A 20,958-nucleotide genomic window follows, 5' to 3' on the forward strand; every position below is an offset into this window, starting at 1 on the left:
AGTGATCTGCTCAGATTGCACAGCCAGTAATCAGTGGAGCTGGCCTGTAAGAACAAGAGGTAGGTGCTTCCTTCTGTAATCTCCACCCTGCACACCCCAAAGGCAGACCCAGCCAGCTGGAGATATCATGTCCCAAGGGCCAGAGGCAGAAGACCAAGGGTGGGCAACTTGACAGTCATCAGGGGAAAGCTGGGGTAGGGTGGGAAAGCCATGGCCACTGGCCACTCCCATGATGTACACACTTCCCCAGCCTCATGAGGGTGCCTGCAGGTGGTGACAGTAGCAGGTGAGAGGAGGTCTGAGTGATAAGGAAGGGGGTAAAGAGTGGGGTGTTGTTAATAAGTGTTCTCACCTCCCCCCAGGAGTGAGTCCCGGTGGGGACACGTTGGCCCTCTCTCCCCAGGGAAAGGGCCTGATTTGGCGGGAGTCACGTTCATTGCTATTATCTGCTCTTCCTTAACATCAGTCTGCTAATCCTAGCGTTGTGTATGTTTTCTTTCAGCGTGTGCCATTCGTTTAGTACGTTGTTTGCATATGTGGTAGGCTTTTGCAACCTATCTTTGTGTTGTTTCCGCGCACTGAGTGCAATTTGTTGATGGACTTTGTTACTGTGCCTGTTTGTCCACCTTATGTGTAAGTTCTGTTGTGTGTCTGTGCTGTGTACACTGTGTGTCCTAGTCTGTATGTGTCTACACTCTGTAATCACCTCTTTATTGTAAGTATGTGTCGTGCATATGGTGTGGTGTGAACTTGTAGCTGTGCTGTGTCTCTGTGCTGATCGTGCTGCGAGCGCAGGGTGTTGTGCGTTTATGTTGTGTGAATCCGGTTTGGGTTGCCCTGGATCCTGTCTGCGCTGTGAGTCTGCACCTTCCTGCTGTGTCTGTGCCCTGTGCGCAAAGCTGTTTCCTTGACAAGTGTGCGCCTGCTCTAAGCGCCGCGCGCGTCTGGTGCTGCTTCTGTGAGTGCGGGCGTTGTGCCTGCACCCCCGCGGCGCGGCGGTGTGGCAGCACTGCAGCTGCGCCCGTGCACTCGCGCCGCGTGTCTGCGCCCGGCGCGCGGGGGCGGCGGGGGCGGCCTGGAGGCGGGCGCGCGGGCGGGCGGGTCGCTGCGGGGCCCCGCGGCCGCGGGCTCCAATGGCAAGGCCGGCACGGCCCCCGTTAATTACATAAGCGGGACGTCAATAATTCGCGGGAAAACGCGAAAAAGATGGCGCCCCGCGCCCGGGGGGCCCCTTCCTGAGCGCCCCGGCCCCTCCCTTCTCTTCCTCCCCCCTCCTCCCCGCGGCGCCCCCGCCCCGCCCCGCCCCCGCCGAGACCCCGACCCCGGCCCCACAGGCGGACACTCGGCCGGGCAGCCGCGGGCCGAGTGCATCGGTCTCTGCCGCTGATGCGCTTGGTGGCCAGACTCCAGGTGGGACCGGCGGACACGCAGGCTCGCGGTAAGTTGAGTGCTGCAAGCGGGCGGCCGGGGCCCGGGGACTCCGCGCCACACTCTTCTCTTTTGCAATCTCCCAGAACATTTTGGCTGGGCGAACGCCTTGGGCGGGGGTTTGGAGTCCTGGGAAGCCGCGCGCCTGGGGGCCGAAGGGTGCTGACCGGTGTCTGCAGCGGGAACCCCGCCAGGGTCCCCGAAACTTTGGGGGGCGTGGGTGACAGGTCGCTATTCCCTTTTCCCAAATCTTTACTTTTTCTTCTTGGGGGGAGGAGTGGTGTGTGGGGGAGACCGGCGGGGGCGTTTGGGATTTTGTTCACGTCTGAAGTCAGGTTGCGGCAGAGTGGGGAAGGGGGCGGCTCTGCGTCATAGTGACTGAAGAGAGAGCGTAGCGCTGACCCGAAGGGGGTTCTTCTGCGAGCTACCCACCCCCTCCTTAATACCGTTTTTAAAAAGCCAACGGCCGCCCTGGGAGAGGCCCCGGCGCATGAATCATCCTCGCTTCCTGCCCCCGCCTGGCCCCGCGCTCCGGGTGCCGCGGATTTGAACTGGACGCAGACGAGAACCCGCAAAGAGGCATTTCTTTGCAGATGGGTTTGAATCAGCCAATCACAGCCCACGGGGGCCCGCTCCGGGGGTGGGGGGATGGAGACCTGAGTGGGGGGCCGCCACCCGTGACCCCACCCCTCCCTGGCCCAGCCAGGGCGAGGGGCGCGCCGATCCGGCCAGCTCCCAGCGACGAGGCAGGGGAGGAAGTGTCAGTTTGTGAACCTGCCAGGGCCCCGGGCCCCAGGCCGGCGGGAGAGGGGACCTCGCAGAGCCTCGGGCGGGGATCTTGCAGAGTTGCAGAGCCAGCGAGTCAGGTGGCAAAGAAGACAGGGATTTGGGCCGCATACCCTGCTCGATGCCTGTGTATTCTACCCTGAAGGAAAGGGAGGAATGGGGACAAGGGGTGGGCGCGCCGCCCTCTGGAGAGCCAAGACCCCAGCAGTGCCCGGCGTGCCCCGGGGCGCCTGACATGCACACACATGTCTCTAGCTTCATATGCTCACTGACATATTGCCGTAGACATCCAACACAGTCTCAAAGGAGTACACACTCAAACGTCCCTGTGTACAGATAATCATAACACCAGGTGCCCAGCGCCATGGCAGAGAGAGAGACCAGAGGAGCCGGTGCAGGGAACAGAGGGAGGCAGTGTTTGGCTTAGCGAAGAGTGTGCGGAGGGGCATGAAGCCAGGTGAGCCCAGAGAAGGGAGGAGGAGGCCTTGGGGAGGGCTTAGAAAGGCATTGGGGAGCCACAGAAGGTTTCCAGAAGAGAGTAAGATGGGAATTGGTGGCCCTGTGGAAGAGCCTGGTGGGGAAGCAGGAAAGTAGGGAGTGGACTGTTGAATCCTGGATGCGTGGTTCTCATTCCCCATCCTAGGTGACCAGCATAGGTGAGCACAGGAACAGGAAATAGTTTTTTAATGACTCAATGGCCCAGACGCGGTGAGGCCCTAACTTGGACGGGGACAGAGGGATGGAAAAGACAGCAGGATACTAGAAGTCACTGCAGCCACAGTTGGTGGATGTGGGAACTCATTGGTTGGAGAGGTCTAAGGTGTTTGGGGGTTCTGGGGACCCATTAACCGGAAGAGTGAAAGCATTTTATAGGCTGGTGAGAGACTGTCACAGAGAGGGTGGCATTTTGCTCAGAGCAAATTTGCATTTGAGTAAAAAGCACTAGTGAGTTTAAATGTCCCAGCGTTGGTTTCCATTAAATCATCCCATAATTGAGAACAGAAAGGGAGATTACAGAAGACACACACAGATGGCCAAGTCCACACCAGTTCACAAGCCACCGGGGCGGTTTCCTTTCTGGGTGAGACTTCTCGGCCAGCTCTCAGGGTAGGAGTGACAGTGTAAGATTTCCCACTGCTCCCCTGGAGGAGGCCTTCCACTCAGAGAGCATGCAGTATGTTTGCTTAAGGCATGATTTTCAACCCGCGTGCCACAGGCATTTTAAAAACATGCAATACTTGACTATTTAGTCAGGGGCACTGACATCTTTTCCTATAGATTGTCAAATAAAAATGATAACAACCAACATGGCAATAGCTGTCATGTGTGAATGCCCTGTCTTGGACCATAAATATATAGGTCATATAATAGAGTTGCATCTTATTGGTTACAGTGCATAATAAGGTTGCATCTGATTGGTTAATTCTTGGTACCAAATATTCTTATATACAAGTATAGACAAAACTATACACATATTATTAGACTATAAAAGGGAAAGGAAAGGCGCTGGCTGGTGTAGGTCAGTGGATTGAGTGTGGGCCTGTGAAGCAAAGGGTTGCTGGTTCGATTCCCAGTCAGGGCACATACCTGGGTTGCAGGCAAGGTCCCCAGTAGGGGGCACATGAGAGGCAACCACACATTGATGTTTCTCTCCCTCTCTTTCTCCTTCCCTTCCCCTCTCTCTAAAAATAAATATTTTTTAAAAAAGGAAAAAAAACCAAAAAAAAAAAACTATACACATATTATTAGAAAAGTCACTTTGGAGCAAAAACAGTAGGTAATTACTATTTTTATTTGTTTGTAAGCCAACCAAAATTATACCTATTTTTGGATCAGATCAGCAAAAAATATATATTTTTGGTGTGCTGAAGAATTTTTGTAATTAGTTTATGTGTGCAATGAGATGAAAAGGATTTAAGGGATAAAGCCTCGGGTTCCTAAGCCAGAGAGTGTGTGTGGTTCAGGCCCCTGGCCTGGAAGACTTTGCTCTGTGGTTGGCTGAGAGATTCTTCTCAGCAGAAGGCAGCGTGGTATGAATGGAAAAGACAGCAGAACTTAGGTTCCGCCCACCTGATTATGAGCTACAGTGCTGCCTTGAATCCCCCGGCTACAGTGCTGCCTCAAACCCCACCTTGAGGTTTGGCCACTTCCCCTTGCCAAACCTCAGTTCCCCTGCCTGTAAAATGGGAATAATAACGCACCCCTTGCAAGGTCGTCATGAAGATCTTGTGAGATAATAAAAGCGTCTGGCACATACCACAGATTACATAAATGGCAGTCCCCTTCCCCTATCTCTGAAGCAAGGGGCAACAAGCCTGTTCTCTTTCTCTTCCAGTAAGAGTGGAAACCAATGGAGAATCGAGCCCTGGACCCAGGGACTCGGGACTCCTATGGTGCCACCAGCCACCTCCCCAACAAGGGGGCCCTGGCAAAAGCCAAGAACAACTTCAAAGACCTGATGTCCAAGCTGACAGAGGGCCAGTATGTGCTGTGCCGATGGACAGATGGACTGTATTACCTTGGGAAGATCAAGAGGGTAAATAAACCTTTTCTCCCTGGCCCCTGTTCCCAGGTTTTCAGCATCTCTCTGCTCATCCTGTGGCCTAGGCCTCAGACCGGTGACGGAGGATGGGGGATTGCGGGAAATTCCCTTCTTGTCCCTCACTCTCAAGGGCTGAGCATGGAAGGAGCTTTTGCAGGTGCCATCCTTAGAGCTAACATCACCCACCCAGTTCTCTAGAAAAGTGCTCTGCGCGCCTACAAAACAGCCCGGACTCAGGGTGGCGATGATCACAAACACATGGCTCATTCTGTCCTCAGCATTCTCACCAAATTGTCCCTAGGTCCCCGACTGTACAACTCCAGGGACTAGGCATGCACTCCCTGCAAGAGCTGCCACCTGCCTTCCCCTCTGGGCCACCTCTACTCTCCGGAGCACAGGGAGGGGAGCACCTCGGTCCCTAGGCCCTGCAGAAGACCGCGCTGCAGGGCTTCTCCCCACTTTCTCACGCTGCTCCTCCCTCTCTGCCCCAGGTCAGCAGTTCAAAGCAGAGCTGCCTTGTGACTTTTGAAGATAATTCCAAGTACTGGGTCCTGTGGAAGGACATACAGCATGGTGAGTATTCCCGAGATTTCGGACACCCCTGCCCCACCCTGTGTCCTTTCTCTTCCTCCACCTCCATTCCCCCCTTATCTTTTTCTGTCTGTTATCCCTGCCATCTGACCTTGTCCATGAAACCCCAAGCCCTCCTGATATGCGATCAGAATCCCAGTTGTATGTTTGCATGGAAAGGCCCTTATGACATTTGTCATCCCCTTGGGTGCCCATACCTCATGAGGGAGGCCAGCAGATGGAGAAATGTCAATAGGAGGTGGTGGGGGCGGGGTGGGTCCCAGGCCTGTGTCTGCCTCCTTGCTGCCCTTCATCTCCTGCTGCACAGAGCTCCCCGTGTCTCTGGGCCAGGAACAGGGAGGGCCCCAGACCATCGGAATTGTCACCTCTGGATGAGCACAGCGTGCCCTATCAACATGTGAAGAAAACTAGTGGAGGCAGCTCTAGCCATGGCGGAAAGACCAGGAAAGCAGAGAACGACCAGGCGGGGTGGAGATGGACATGCCCAGTGGATCTGGACCAGCTTGCAGGGTTGAAAGGGAGCTGGGTCGGGTGCCACCCCTGCCCTCAGAGAGTCCACACCATCTCACAGAGGGCAAATCAAGGGCATTCTGGAGCTCCCAGCAGTCTATTTGCCACTTATTCTCTAACAAACGAATAAATGTGGCAGTATGGGGAGGTCAGGTCTTTGGGTCAGATACTCCTTGGACAAAGGTCTAGCTAGCATTTACTAGTTGCATATCCTTGAGCAAGGGACATGACCTCTCTGACCTTCAGTCTCTTCATCTGAGACAAACAGATGATGAAAGTACTGGCCTCACAGGGTGCTTAAGGGAAATAATTGACCGAAAAGGCTTCATCCAGGCTTACAGGGGGGCTGCTTCTAAAGAATTTGTTACCATAAGAGATGATTTCAAGGAGCCTACCAAGTAGGAGGCCACAGAACCCAGGCAGTTAGTAAAGCTTCTAAATTGCCTTTTTCTCCAGGGGGTTGTGGCTAACGCAGACCGATTCTTCTCCAAGGCCCTCTCCTCTCAATTTATTATATAAAGATCCAAAGCCATAAGGACCTGCTGTCCTGGGCTCCCCTCTCGGGGAAAGCACAGGGAGTCTCGGGGCGAGGAAAGGGCTCACTTTCGCAGACCCTGAAGAGGGGGGCCCACTGTGCCAGGGACCGTGGCAGGCGGCGGTGCCAAGACAGAAATACGTGTCAACCGTGTTTAGTGTATTCACTCAAACCTTCCATGCACAAACACATATTTCCTCTTCAACAAAAACAAACAGAAAGCGAAGAAAAAAGAGATAGAGAGGGAACTTACTGTTTAAAAGCAACTGAACACACTTAAAATTGTTAGGACCCTTGCCTGAGACAACTGGAAATGTGAATACTAACTGAAGTTTGGATAGAGAGAAATCATTTTTAATTTTCAGGTGCAGTGAAGATGCTGTAGTTATAGATTTTTTTAAAAAGGCCATTCTAATCGTTCAGAGATACATACTGAAATATTTATGGAAATGATTGGGTATCTGGAACTTGAGGGAAAATAATGGTGGGAAGTGGGAGGGAATATTATCAAAACAAGATTGGCCATGAGGTCATAACTGTTAATGAGAATAGAGTTAAACTATGCCCTTCTGTCTATTACATTTCCTTAATGAAAATTTAAAGCACTATTATTATTTTTTTTAGAGATTTATTTATTTATTTATCTTTAGAGGGGAAGGGAAGGAGAGAGGGAGAGAGACATCAATGTATGGTTGCCTTTCATGCGTCCCCTGCTGGGAACTGGCCTGCAGGGAACCAGCCAGCAACACCGGTATGTGCCCTGACTGGGAATCGAACCGCGATCGTCTGGTTCGCAGGCCCGCACTCAATCCACTGAGCTACACCAGCCAGGGCTATTATTATTATTTTTAAAGATTTTATTTATTTATCTTTAGAGGGGAAGGGAAGGAGAGAGGGAGAGAAATACCAATGTATGCTTGCCTCTCGTGCGTCCCCTGCTGGGAGCTGGCCTGCAACCCAGGCATGTTCCCTGACTGGGAATCGAACTGTGGTTGTTTGGTTCCCAGGCCCGTGCTCAATCCACTGCGCTATACCAGCCAGGGCTAAAACATTATTTAACATTAAAAAAGCGTATAATAAATCAAGTTAAATCAGGCAGTAGAGGGAGCATGATCACAAGAACAGAGGAGTCCATGTCAAACAGCCACGGGTTTGAATCCGACCTCTCCTGCTTACTAGCTGAGCAAGGGACTTGACTTCTCTAAGCCTCAGTTTCCCCATGTTTAGAATGGGGTAATGACCGTAGGCATCTCAGAGTGGTTGGGAAGAGTCGGTGAGCTGGCCTGTGGAGCCCAGGGCTGGGCCCAGTACACAGAGGCTCGGCGCCTGGAGTGTGATTTTAAAACTTCTAGTTCCAGCCAGCTAGACCCCAGAGGGCCTCTTTCTTTCTTGCAGCTGGAGTTCCAGGGGAGGAGCCCAAGTGTAACATCTGCTTGGGGAAGACATCAGGGCCGTTGAATGAGATCCTCATCTGTGGCAAGTGTGGCCTGGGTGAGTGTGACGAGCCGGTCACTGAGAAGGCCCTGACCTGTGGTCCCTCCACCCCACCCGCCCCCACTGGACCCTGACAGGCAGTGCTTCACACCGTTGGGGCCTCAGCTGGCTTCCTGTTTCTCTTGGAGCTCCGCAGTGACAGGGGCCAGTCTCTGGGAGTGAAGGCCCAGGAAGGGGACCCTTGGGGCGAGCTGGGGCTTCTGGAAAGTGGAGACTAGTTATGCAGTTTGGAGCCTCCCTGGATGGAGAGCATAAATAGGAGAGATGGGGCACACAGGCTGAAGTCAGACCTCGGTGCCCTCCCCCTCTGGGGCCCAGGCTGTCTTTCGGTTGCCTCTTGGACACCAACTTGGCTTGCCTTGGTGAGAGCATGGCCAGCCAGTCCCCTGGCAGCTGGCAGGCGCACAGCTCCTAGGAACTGCTGCAGCCCTTCCCAGCCCTGCCTTTGGGCTGACTGGCCCTGGGCCACGGCTTCCTTGTGGTCACCCACCACCCCTCCTCTGCCTAGGTTACCACCAGCAGTGCCACATCCCCATAGCGGGCAGTGCCGACCGGACTCTGCTCACACCTTGGTTCTGCCGACGGTGCATCTTCGCGCTGGCTGTGCGGGTGAGCCCCCATCCTTCAGCCCCCGTCTCTCCCCTCTCCAATCACGAAGCCCAGCGACTCTCCGGGCTCAGGCCTGCCTCTGGGTCACGGAGCCAAGGTTTTGGAGGCAGGCAGCGCCTCTACCACTTACCAGCCGTATGTCCTTGGCCAGGTTCCTTAGCCTGCGGAGCTTCAGTTCCCTTCAGCTGTACATGAATACACGTTCCATGTCAGGACTAGGAGGCCCCAATAAATGAAGTCTTACTATTGAAAGAAAACCATGTATGTGCCCACAGTCATTAGTTATTATTACCTTTACTGTGTTTGTTACTATGAACGGAGATCCTTCTGGGAAAGGGAGAGAGAGGATGGATTTGGGATTGCTGAGGAAAAGCTCCTTGCGTCCGACTTTACTGGACTATCTGCGGGTCCCCCTAGTGGGCATTTCCCTTCTGGCCCAACCGGGCCCCCTCATCTCCCGCAGAAAGGCGGCGCGGTGAAGAAGGGCGCCATCGCCAGGACGCTGCAGGCGGTGAAGATGGTGCTATCCTACCAGCCTGAGGAACTCGAGTGGGACTCGCCCCATCGCACCAACCAGCAGCAGTGCTACTGCTACTGTGGCGGGCCGGGAGAGTAAGGCCGGCGGGGCGGGGCCTCGAAGGGAGAGGGGCGGGGCCAGGAGGGTCAGGCCAGGGCGGGACCAGGTTCCAGGAGCCGGGCCACCGACTGGGACGTTCCAGTGTGGGGTCAGGCCCGGGGAACTGGGTCGAGGGGCAGGGCTAGCCAGCAGGACCTCCAGGGAAGAGCCCGAACATAAGGACGGGCGCAGCGAGGTAGAGGTGGTGTCCTAGGGCACCACAGAAAAGAAGGAAGTATTACCAATGATTAAGAGCCTGCACACCAGGGTCTAAACCCCATGATAGCTGAGCAGGCCCTGAGCCTCAGTGCTCATAGTCGTTTCCTGCTATGAGAGGTGGCCGTGAGCAGCGCCTGAATCCAATGGTTCACTTAAAGGCTCTCACGGGGCCTGGCACTTATTGGGCACTTACGTGTGAGCTGTTACTGGGGGTGAGCGGAAGTTAAAACAAACCTTTCCACTGCCAGAGCCAATGAAACAGGCTGCTGGTGAGATATTAAGACCCTTTTTTGTGAGGGGGTGTCATATGTTGGGGATACTGTAAAGGGGGTCCTTGTCCCAGCTATAGGGCAAGGGTCTTTGCCTGATTCTTCCTTGCCGGGCCTGGGCCTCCATGTAGCTACGGTGACCACAGAGGCCAGCAGAAGAGATGGGATCTCTGCCCTCAGGAGAGGCAGCCTCCAGGACACCTTGACCTCCATGTCTTAGCCCCACGTGGCATTGACGAGAAGTAGGGGTCTGGAGGCTGTGGAGAAATGCCTTTCTCAAAGAGACCTTTACCGCTTCAAGGCAGTGGTTTTCCGTGCTTCTGAGCAGAGTTACCCAGGGCAATTGTTTCCCGTGCATTTCCCTGGGGCTTCCCCAAAGGTTGAGCGGTCTGGAGCGGGCTGAGCAATCTGCAGGTCAACTCTGGTGATCCTGATGCCAGTGGTCAGCCCACGGGCCACACCTGACAAGCTGTGAACAAAGCATTGACTCCCATTGAGGAAATACCATTTTGCTCTTAACTTATATTCACTGAGTACTCGTAGAATGTCTGTGAGGGAGACAAACCAGAGTTAGTGCTGCCCTGTGATTACTCTATTCTTCCATGGAGTCTCCTGGGCAAACTCCTCCCTGTCAGTGGTATCTGGGAAGGAGTGTGTGGGGTGCAGCCCAGAGATGAGAACGCCGGTCTGGCGTGGTGGAAGAGCGCTTTGAAGTCAGGGAGGCCGGGATTTAAACCCCATCCACCACTTGCTTCCTGAGCGACCCTGAGCAAGCCACTTAACCTCCGACTTGCCTATAAACTGGACATAGTGTCCCACTGTGAGATTAAAGGAGAATGCATGTGCCCTGCTTCCAGGACCTCCCCCAGCTCAGCCTAAGTGCTCCGTCCCTGGGTTCTCCGCCCTCCACTGGGTTCTCTTCCCTGGCCCCAGTGGAGGGTTTATGTTGGGAAAGGTTGCTGAGGCTCGTGTCTGGCTGGGAGCCAGGTGGGTCCCAGTCACATGGGCCCAGGTGACCCTGGCTCCTCTTGGTCTGCAGGTGGTATCTGCGGATGCTGCAGTGTTTCCGGTGCAGGCAGTGGTTCCATGAGGCTTGCACCCAGTGCCTCAATGAGCCCATGATGTTTGGTGACCGGTAGGTGCTGATCCGCTCTGCCTCAGCCCTGAGCGTGAGGTCTCGGGGGGAGGCAGGGAGCAGGAGTAGCAACTCTTTCAGACTGCCTGCCAGGCTCTAGTGAAGTGGGCTTCTGTGGGGGGAAGACTTCCGCAGAGGAACATTCTGGACTGCATCCCCAACTGCCATTGACTTGTGGGGGATCTAGACACAGCCCTACCTTCCCTAAGCCCCGGTCTCTTTAGGTGGCTGAGGAAGGGGGAGTGACACAGGCCCTGCCCACCCCTGTCCAGGGTTGTTGTAGGAGCCACTGGGTGAATGGATGACTTGATCCAGCTTCTAACCAATGGGGCTAAGCTGACGGGAGGCTTAGGTGTACCTTGCTGATTGTGTGTGTGTGTCAGAGGGGAAGAGTGTGACCACTGCAGCCCACCCTAGCTCACTCACCCTTGGAACACAGCCCACTACAGGGCAATGACGTTGGGGACAGGGGTTGAGGTAGGGGTTCGAAGGGGCAGAGGGCTATTTTCTGGTCTCTGTCCTGCCCTGCCGTTACCCCCACCCCCAAGCCATGAGCCCTAGGAATGAAACAGTCTGACTATGGGAAGGCAGGTGGGAGGTGAGGGGGCTGCATTAGGGTGGGGTGTCAGAGCCCCTCCCACCACAGGCCCCTCTCCACCCACCCACAGGTTCTACCTGTTCTTCTGCTCAGTGTGTAACCAGGGCCCAGAATACATCGAGAGGCTACCCCTGCGATGGTGAGATGATGGGGCTGGCCCAGGCGCCCCCGCCCCTCCCGGCTCCTCTCCTGCCCTGTCCCTCCAGGAACAATTCCAGTTCCAACTAACAGGTCCCAGCCTTGCCCCTGCCCTTCAGTCCTGACCCAGGAGGCTCGGGCCCTGGCTGCTGCCTCACCCTGGCCCCACCTCCTTGCCCCCTCGCCCAGGGTGGATGTGGTTCACCTGGCCCTCTACAACCTGGGGGTGCAGAGCAAGAAAAAGTACTTTGACTTTGAGGAGATCCTGGCCTTTGTCAACCACCACTGGGAGCTTCTGCAGCTCGGCAAGGTATGTAGGCCCATGGGACAGCAGAATGGCAGGAGCCCTTCCCACAGTGGGGGTCCCACGGTGCAGAGAAATGTTCCCGGGGTCACAGGGCGTGGGTTGGGATCCAGGACTCTGAGCCCTAACTCTTAGCTGCTGGCTGGGATAAAGCCCTGGAGCCTTTGAGCGGCTGTGTCCCCAAATCCACATCTCCAAGTTTGTGCCTTGCAAGGGGCTTCCGGCCCAGACTTTGACAGTGGGCTGGTTAGGACCTCACCTAACCAGCTGTACAGAAAGAACTAGGGGTCAAGTCTGGCTGGAGCAGAGCTCCCCACGGAGATAATTGACCTACAGCAGATTACCTGGCTAGGAGGAAAAGTGAGGTGGGCCTGCCCCCTGCTGGTCCTACTTTGAATAGCAGAAGTGGGCACCAGGGTCCCCCTGGACTGAAGTAACAAACTGGGACTTGCAGGATGTCAGAGGTGGAGAGTGATTTGCCCAGGACATTTGGAGCTGAGCTGGGGGCCTTCCCGACCACTCCAGTGGTGGGGCTACATCCCCTTTTTCCTTTGACACCCTTCGAATCCTCCCTCCACATCTAGAGTGAGGTGTCTTCTCTCTGCCCCAAGTCCTTCTTTGATAAGACAGGGATTAAAAAAAAGAAAAAAGGTAACCTTATGCTTTGCAAAAGTGCTTCATATAATATGTTCACTTACAGTGTTTGATAATGTATACGAGACATTCGTATTATAAAGCCCTGGAAGATAGTTAAGAACTGGTACATTTTTTAAAAAACAGCATTTTTTCCTGATTTACAACATCATTTTACATATTCCTGGTAGAACAATTTTAAAGTACCAAAAAGCATAAGGATGTACGTGTTAAAAAACCCACCCACACACCGCACAGCCTAGAAACGGCCGCTGTCCATGCGCAGATGCGTTGCCTTCCATCCTCTGTTCTCTGTGCTTTTTCTGTTATGTGGTTTAGATTATACAGTATTTCAAACCATCTTTTTCCGTTTTCGTTACATTGTAAATAATTTTTGCTACCATGGAAGGTGTTCATACACATTTTGAAGGCTGTGTGGATTTCGACCACAGTTCACTTGTATCCTTCCTGCCTGACGTTCAGTTTCTCTCCCACTTGTCCCGTCGGCCCAAACGAGAACAGGGCTGCCGTGAACATTTTTGTACACAGAGCTTTGTCCGTGTTTCATGTTCTGTCCTTACGATACAGTCCACGGAGTAGCACCACTGGGTCAAGGGCACGGTCACCTTTAAAGCTGTTGATACATTTGGGACAGGAGTGCCTCGCCCCGGTTACAGGTGGGAGCTGAGCGCAGGTGAAAAGACTCGTCTGCAGCCATGGCTAAGTCAGTGGTGCTCACCTGGAGGACTCAGGAGACTGAGGGGAGGGAGGTGTGTGGCGGAGGCCTCCTCAGACGCCATATGCCCGGGTCTGACTGTCCTGCTGGCCTGCTCCCCCTTAGCTCACCAGCACCCCCGTGACTGACCGAGGACCGCATCTCCTCAACGCGCTGAACAGTTACAAAAGCCGGTGCGTGCAGGGAAGGGAGTGCCGTGGGGCCCCCTACAGGTGGGACTTCATTCTAAAGGTTCTCCTGCCTCATAATCTGTGCTCAAGGTGTGCTCCCTGCCTGGTTCCCTGCCCCTTCTCTTTCACTGTGTAAATCCTACCTGTCCTTCAAGACCCAGGGAGCACCCCTCCCCCTTTGCGATGCTTCCCTGACCCCCCAACAGCCCACGACACACTCTTTTCTGCATCCCTGGCCTCTGAGGGTCCCTGCTGCCCTGGCCAGCCACAAGAGCTCGGGGCCAGGCGCCGAGGGATTGATTCACCGTGTCTCGGGTGGGCCGAGTGGCCTGTGGCTTGCCATCCAGACTCATCTGAGTGCCTCTCAGACACACAGCTGACGTGTCCCTCACCCCCGACCCCAGGGCATGACCAGGCTCCTTAGCACAGCATTCATGGCCCTTTATGAGACTCTGCCACGCCTTCTGCCACTGTCCCTTTGCCTTATGTATTCCAGATGTCAGCCGTTCCGAACGCTTTGCTTTCCCACACATGCTTTTGCTCACGTTCTTCGCTTTGATTCATTCGTTCCATCGACAGCTACTTATGGAACTGCTGTTCTGTGTCAGCCTGTGTAGGTGTGAGGACACAGCTAGGCAGACGTATCCACTCTCCCACCTTCTCATGGTTTGGGGCCAAGCCACAGCTCTGCTCTCGAGTCAGTGAGGCTCCTGTCCTCATGGGAACAGCCTCCGGAGGGTCAGGCTGTGTCTGTGTCACCACTGCAGCCTCATGGCCACCCAGCTGGTGTTGGGAGGATGAGGGCAGGGCCTGGATGGAGGTGCTTTCTGTCTCCTTGGGGAGAACAGAGAACAGAACGGTGCCCCACTGGGAGCTGGAGGAGGCCTTCCTCTGGGAGGTGGCCTTGGGGCTGGTTGAGGCAGAGAAAAGAGAGAGGAGCAGCGAGAGCCACACACGGGCAGTGGAGGGACAGGAAGGAACCACCGGCCAACCCTCAGCCACCGCCTGGGAGCTGGAGGAATCGGCATCTCCTGAGTTTTAGCTTTGGGTCCAGGGTGGTGGAGAGAGTAGGTTCCATGCTTGACTCTTCTCCCTGTGAGGATAGACCAACAGACTCCACAGCTTTCTCCTCCCCTGCCCACCCCACAGGTTCCTCTGCGGCAAGGAGATTAAGAAGAAGAAGTGCATCTTTCGCCTGCGAATCCGAGTCCCACCCAACCCACCAGGGAAGCTGCTGCCTGACAAGGGCCTGGTGCCCACCGAGAATGGCGCCTCCTCTGAGCTGCGTAAGAGAGGAAAGAGCAAGCCTGGGTCAGTGCCCGGGGACCCAGAGGCCAGGGCTGCAGCCGCACCCTGGATCTCTGCTTCCTGCTCCCAGCCCCAGCTGACGGGCCACGTGAGGGGCCCAGACAGTCTGCTCGTGTCCAGGCAGGCAGGGAGGACACACACCCAGCCAGCCCCCCTCGGGAGCCTCCCTGAGAGACCAGTTGCCGGCTGAGCCAGGGCTGATCCTCTGTCGTGGCTCCTTCCACAGCCCCTTATAGCCTTGCTTGGAGGAAAAGCCAGATCCGGGGACCCAGTCTTGCTGGCTGAGGGCTCAGGCAGAGAAGTCAGAGTCTAAGGAGTCTGTGGCTCTTTGGTGGAGCTGAGCCTCCTTATCCTGGGTGTGGGGGGCCAGAGTATCTGGATGCTGTGCCTGGAGAGGCACCTTCTCTGTTTTCTACCCGTGATACTGCCCTCCGTCCCCTCCCGCACCTGCTGCCCCAGAGGACCCAGTCCTCTTCCTCCCCAGGCTCCTTATGAAAGAGAGCCTGCCCCGCCTCCATGGCTGTGGCCCCGGTCCTGCCCCTGCCACCCCTCCCTCTGGGCCACGTCCTGGGCCTTCAGGCTCTGACTGGGCCACCCTCTCCCTTTTCTGTCTCCACAGTTTGTTGCCTCACGAATTCCAGCAGCAGAAAAGGCGAGTTTATAGAAGAAAAAGATCAAAGTTTTTGCTGGAAGATGCTATTCCCAGTGTTAGTTTCTTGTTTTCTTACTCTCCACGTTCACACACAGGGTCAGCACATATGAGGGAGTCCCGTGCGGAAAGCGAGTCCCCCAGGCCCAGGGGACTGTCCCACATCCCACAGAGGAGAAGCCAGCTTCTGTTACAACTAAACGAGAGAGAGCCAGGCTCCCCAAGTTCTCCCTAGACCCTGAAGAGGGATAAGGGTAGGCAGTATCCTTGTCCCCACTGTCCCGGTGGGGACACTGAGGGCCAGGGAGGAGCAGCGACCTTTCTGAAGCCACAGCCTGCACCGGGGCTCCGGAGCTGGCTCTGCGCCGTCAGTGCCTCCTTCGGGCGGCAGTTTTAGCAGAGCCTCCCACCTCCCGACATGTCACAGTTCACAGAGGCACTTCCCACCCCCCGTGCTTCCTGACACCGCTCCGAGCGAGGCACGCCAGGGGTCACCGTCCACTTTGGCAGCTGAGGCACTGAGACCCAGACGGGGGAGCGTCATGCAGTCAGTGGGCCAGAGACAGAGCCAGGACCGGAGCTAGCTGACGTGGCTCTCTGGTCAGGACTGGGGACAAGAGAAAGCCAGCGAGGAGTCTTCCCCTGGGAGGGGCCGGCCCTCAGACGCCCAGCCGCACCAGCAGGCAGCCTGTATGGCCTCAGCCAGGGTTGGAGGAGGGTGGGGATCTGATGCTCGCCGACCCACCCTCCCCTCTCCTAATCCTTCCTCTGTGTCCACAGAGTGACTTCACCTCGGCCTGGAGCACCAACCACCACCTGGCCAGCATATTTGACTTCACATTGGATGAAATTCAGAGTTTAAAAAGGTAACAGTGAGGGACCCAACAGAGATGTCCACTCTGGAGACTAGGCGGGGAGCCTACCCCACGCCCCGCTGCGGTGCAGGCAGGCTCTGGAAGTGTGAGGCTGAAGGCCTCTCGTTCACAGGACGCACGGTGCCTAAGGCTGCATGCAGGGTCTACGTCAGAGCCCACGCGCCCCTGCTGTGGTCTCCAGGGCTCCCATGGGCCGCCCCTCAGAGCAGTACCCAAGGCCAGCCTTGCCTGGGCCCTCCGACCTCTCCAACCCCTATCCTGCTTCTCCTGGCCCCACGTGCAGTACCAGAATTGCCGTGGGTACCCCCCACTCACATTCCTCCAGGAAGCCATCACTGGCCTTCCTCAGGCTGCCTTGGACACTTCCTGCACATTCCCACAGCACCCATGGGCCACCCAATGGAAAGTCTGGGTATTCCATTGTTTTATTTCTGAAATCGCTAAGGTCATCCAGTGCTTTCCTGCAGGCATGCGAGAGGCAAGGGCTTCAGCCAGGACTGGGCTCAGGCCCCTGCCCCCAGTTACTGGCTGTGTATCCTGAGCAAAATTCTTTAACCTCTGTGAACCTGCTCACCTGGCTATGAGATTCGAACAAGATACTGTGCCTTCTAAAATGAAGGCACCTTGGGCCTGTAAAGCGTTGCACAGCTGTCTGGGATCGGGCTCATCATCTTTTAATTTGTCAGGGGAGGCTTTCTTGACTCCTTGGCCTTTGGAGTCTGGGAGGGTGGGAAGTGGATGGGCAGGAGGTGGCCACCGTAGGCGTGGTGTCAGGAAGTGGGAACAGGGGCCTCTGCCGGGATGGAGGATGCACGTCAGAGGTCCCCAGGGCCGCCAAGGGCTGACGGCAGGCTCACCCTCTCCCCACCCCAGTGCCAGCTCAGGCCAGACTTTCTTCTCAGACGTGGACTCCACGGACGCCGCCAGCACCTCTGGCTCCGCCTCCACCAGCCTGTCCTACGACTCCAGGTAAGCTTCCTGGCCGTGGGCGGCCATCTGGGCTCCCGCTCTGTCATCTCCCGACCACCGGCCCTCCACCTCCCACTTCCGCGATGGGAGGCTCCTTGTGTGCATCTGCGTCTTGGGCTGAGGGCCTCCTGCGGCCGTGGGCCTGGGCCTGCGGCGCTCTGGTCTGGTCTGGACGTCCAGCCGGCTCCTCTGGCTGCTGCAGGAGGTCACGTCACATTTCTCCCCGGGCAGTTCCAAGCTCTGGGGTCGTTTGGCCAGAGGCTCTCTCATTCTGGGGGTGTCGCCTGTCTGTGCCTGACTGCAGGGTCCTGCCCCGAGGTCTCTCTCCCAGGTCTCTCAGGAAAAGAGCCATCGACTCAGCAGCCCGATGGAGAGGCACATGGCATCCTGTGGCGTGCGGGGTCTGCAGCAGGGACAGAAATCCCAGAGGCCTCGCTGAGGGCCCATTTGGCCACAGCCGGTTCTCAGCAGCGCAGGGGGTGGTGCCTCAAAGCATGTGCAGGAGTTCTTCCGAACGCGGCCTCCTTTGGTTAGACTTTGGGGTGCTGGAGGCCCCTGTGAAAGTACAATTATGTGTCTTGGGAGTTTCCTTCTGTCACCAGCCATCTCTGTCTTGGTGTCTTTCTCTGGTGTTGCCTCTATATTTTCATTTATTCCTTCCACTTCCTCCTCACTAGTTCTGAATCCAGCTGTTTCACATACCTGTGAACATGCCTCTTCTTGTGTGTCCATTTCCCGATCACCCTTGCCTCTTTCCGCTTGTGCATGCAGTGTGCATGCATGTCTGTCTCCAGTCCCGACTCTGGGGCCCGAGGGGCTTTAATCCATAACCGCCATCCTACCCCCATTTGGCTGTCTAACCGCGTGAGCCCCAGTGATGGGCAGGCCTCGTCAGCAGGGCCTCTGCCCAGAACGACTCCAGGAGGCACGAAGGATGGGGCCCAGGTGTGCGCAGGGCTGAGATGCTAAGTACACAGAACATGTGCTTTAGAGCTGGACACACCTAGGGTTGAACCCTGGCTCTTTCACTCCCCAGCTGGTGGCTTCTCCCTGGAGCCTGTTCCCTTTCTTATGGGGCTGTCACGGATTGCAGCGGGCTAATCCATGCCTGGGCCTGGCCCGGGGCCTGGTGCCCAGCAGAATGCGCAGGGAGAGGAGCTCCTGAGGGTTCTTCCACCTCATCCTCGCCTCTCTCTTCCCCTCTGGACACAGACGGACAGTGGGCAGCCGGAAGAGAAAGCTGGCAGCCACGGCGTACATGCCACTGCGGGCAAAGCGGCGGGCAGCTGAGCTGGGGGGGCACTGCCCCTCGGACAGCAGTGCAGAGGGGGCTTCAGGCCCTGAGCGGCCAGACGAAGGCATCGACAGCCACACATTTGAGAGCATCAGTGAAGATGACTCGTCCTTGTCCCACCTGAAGTCGTCCATCACTAACTACTTTGGCGCAGCTGGGCGGTTAGCCTGTGGGGAGAAGTACCAGGTGTTGGCTCGTCGGGTCACACCTGAGGGCAAGGTTCAGTACCTGGTGGAGTGGGAAGGGACCACCCCTTACTGACCAGCCCTCAGGGGATGCCAGGAGCCCTGGGAAGCAAAGAGGGGACAGTGGAAGCCACAGGCTCCCTGGTTCTCTTCAGGGTGGGGTGGGGGAGGGAGGCAAGACCGAGCTGCAAGTGCCCGGCACAGCCCTGCCCCCCACACCTTCCAGGCCAAGGTCTGCGCCTCACTGCTGCGCCCATTCTGCCCTCCGGCTGCTTCAGGCTCATCGCCCCTTTGCCTGTGTCTCTAAGGTCCCCGCGTCTCCACACCCTCCCCACTCCCTCCAGCTGCTCACCTGTTCCTCTAAACATGTGTTCCCTTGGCCCTGGCACCCTTTTTCCTGAAGCCCAAGTGTGTCTTTGTCCCCAACTTTGTGTCACTTACCTCTTGACCCTTTGGGGGTGTTTAGACACCCTCCACATGCACACTGTCCCGCCCATCTGACTCATGGGGCAGCCAGTGCCCCGAGGACCACCTGTGAGAACAGGAACCTCTGAGGAAGAATGTGTGAAGGTGCGTGAGGGGCGCTCTCGGGGCTCCCCCCCACTTTCCTGCCCCCACCCCTGCACCCCCCAGCCCTGGAAAAGAGGGTGAGGGTAGCAGGCCTCCATGAAAGCCTGGGTGGTGCAGCCCCCACAACTCTCAGGAGCTGAGGTGTGAAGAGGCTGGGTCTGCACCTCCAGGTACCAACACCGGAGCCCAACTGTCAAGGCTCAGAGTGAGGGCTGCAGTGTCAGCTTCCAGGTCCTGGTTTCCCTTTGCTTGGCCACACCCCTCCTAGTGACCCTGGAGCTGGGCCTGGCCTTGCAGGAATAGAGGTGGCCTTGAAAACCTGAGGCACAGGGAGAGCGAGTGGGAGGAAAGGCAGGCATTTTGTGCCAAACCTCAGACTTTCCCACACCTGCCACCCCAGAGCACTGCATGTGTAGCCAAAGGCAGGTCCCTCACACAGAAGCTTCTGTCCATACATACTCTCACTCTGGGCACAAACATTTGGCCCCTGGTCTCCAGGCGTGTACACACACACACACACACTGTCCCTCCAGTGACATCCTGCCCTTGTCTCCCTTGCTGCCCCCCTTCCAGGGACCATGCGCTGCAACAAAATGTGAAAGTCCAGCCCCTGCCCCTCCCTCAGCCCATGAACCAGAGCTGGACTAGCCCTGACCCCGCCGGCACAGGGACGTGCCCGCTGGCTCCTCTGCCTTATTCCTTGCCCCACCCTGAAATGACAATCACTTTTTGGGACAGGTTGGGAGTGTTAAGGGCCTGCGTCACTTATTCCCCTCAAAGGGAAGCCCTTGTCAGTGGGATATAAATAGAATGCTTAGAGCCAACATTAAAACTCATACCCATCTGGAGGGAAACCAAAAATGGGAGGGGGGCTCCTCATTTTAGCTGCTTCCAGAAATGTTAGAAACTGACTTGATTGAAAAATGGAAAAAAGTGCCTTGATGGGGGGGCGGGGTGTGCACCAGATGGGGACCAGCCCTGCCAAGTGCTGCTGGGGCCTCCGGCTTGGCTGGGATCTGCAGCCTGCCAGCTGCAAGGCGAAGGCGGATGAACAGTGAGGGGCTGGTTACCGTTGTAGCCTGGCCCCTGCCACCTGGCAGCCTTCAGGGGCTCCCTGCGGCTGTTCAGACGCCCCTTGCCTTCAGCCTCAGCTCCCACAGTGCCTTTCCAATGGGACCCCACTTCCTGTGCTCAGCCCTCCCACTTCCCTTTGCTTCCCTGGCGTGGACCAGACAGGGATGCGTTGGGCCCAGCGCTCCCCCTTCCCAGCCCCACAGCTGCTGCCACCAAATCCCCCAACTGGGGCTGGGTGGAAGGGGAGCTGAGAAGGTGGCCCCCAGCCCAGCAGGGGTGTAGCCTGGGGTCCATCCTGTGGCTTGCTGCCTGGCTCCAGAGAGCACCGCAACCTCCTGGGCCTGCTCTCCAGTCTCCTGAGAAAGAACAGGCCCAGCAAGGCAGTCGCTGTGTACCTGCATCTCTGTCTCCAATGCTTGGGCTCCGGAGAGGCTCCTGGCTTAAAGAGGGGGGAGGGGAGGGTGCCTTCCCCTCTGGCGAAGTGAGAAGTGAGCATAAGGCCTGGCGAGGTCGCGGGACTGGGCCCCCCAGCACTTCGTACTGGATCATAGCTGCGTTACTGCCACCTGACCTTATGATAATCCTGTGCACCTTCTAAGAGTTATGGTTTTGAATTGCTGCTTTAATAACATTTGTTATATTAAAGTTTAATTAATGTGTCTGATTTTGAAAAGTGGCCTGTCTTCCCCCACCCCAGTGAACTTCCTGCAGTTGGGCAGCA

The 20,958-nt window shown here is 56.4% G+C and overlaps 1 protein-coding gene across 2 annotated transcripts; it reads left to right on the forward strand.

The window, feature by feature from the left end:
• The first annotated feature begins 553 nt into the window (after positions 1–553).
• On the forward strand, positions 554–20,896 carry PHF19 (PHD finger protein 19). 2 transcript variants are annotated; one of them, XM_053656151.1, is made up of 15 exons: positions 554–1,438; positions 4,550–4,695; positions 5,248–5,329; positions 7,788–7,883; positions 8,395–8,495; positions 8,959–9,107; positions 10,639–10,734; positions 11,403–11,471; positions 11,660–11,780; positions 13,249–13,316; positions 14,463–14,624; positions 15,241–15,328; positions 16,051–16,136; positions 17,019–17,114; positions 18,327–20,896. In XM_053656151.1, exons 1-15 carry the CDS (start codon positions 1,387–1,389, stop codon positions 18,667–18,669), a joined length of 1,755 nt encoding a protein of 584 aa, XP_053512126.1. In that variant the 5' UTR covers positions 554–1,386; the 3' UTR covers positions 18,670–20,896. The 2 variants fall into 2 exon arrangements, with proteins under 2 accessions (XP_053512126.1, XP_036983336.2); XM_037127441.2 differs by having other exon boundaries at positions 558–1,438; positions 4,550–4,750.
• Positions 20,897–20,958: the final 62 nt, after the last annotated feature.

This window comes from Artibeus jamaicensis, unplaced genomic scaffold (assembly GCF_021234435.1).
Source record: "Artibeus jamaicensis isolate MK-2021 breed Jamaican fruit bat unplaced genomic scaffold, CSHL_Jam_final scaffold_1964, whole genome shotgun sequence".
Taxonomy (NCBI): domain Eukaryota; kingdom Metazoa; phylum Chordata; class Mammalia; order Chiroptera; family Phyllostomidae; genus Artibeus; species Artibeus jamaicensis.

Coding starts and splice junctions, on each gene's coding strand:
- PHF19 (XM_053656151.1), top strand. CDS start 1,387: ATGCGCTTGGTGGCCAGACTCCAGGTGGGACCGGCGGACACGCAGGCT. Junction 1,439..4,549: donor GGCGGACACGCAGGCTCGCG/GTAAGTTGAGTG, acceptor TTTCTCTTCCAG/TAAGAGTGGAAACCAATGGA. Junction 9,108..10,638: donor TACTGTGGCGGGCCGGGAGA/GTAAGGCCGGCG, acceptor CTTGGTCTGCAG/GTGGTATCTGCGGATGCTGC.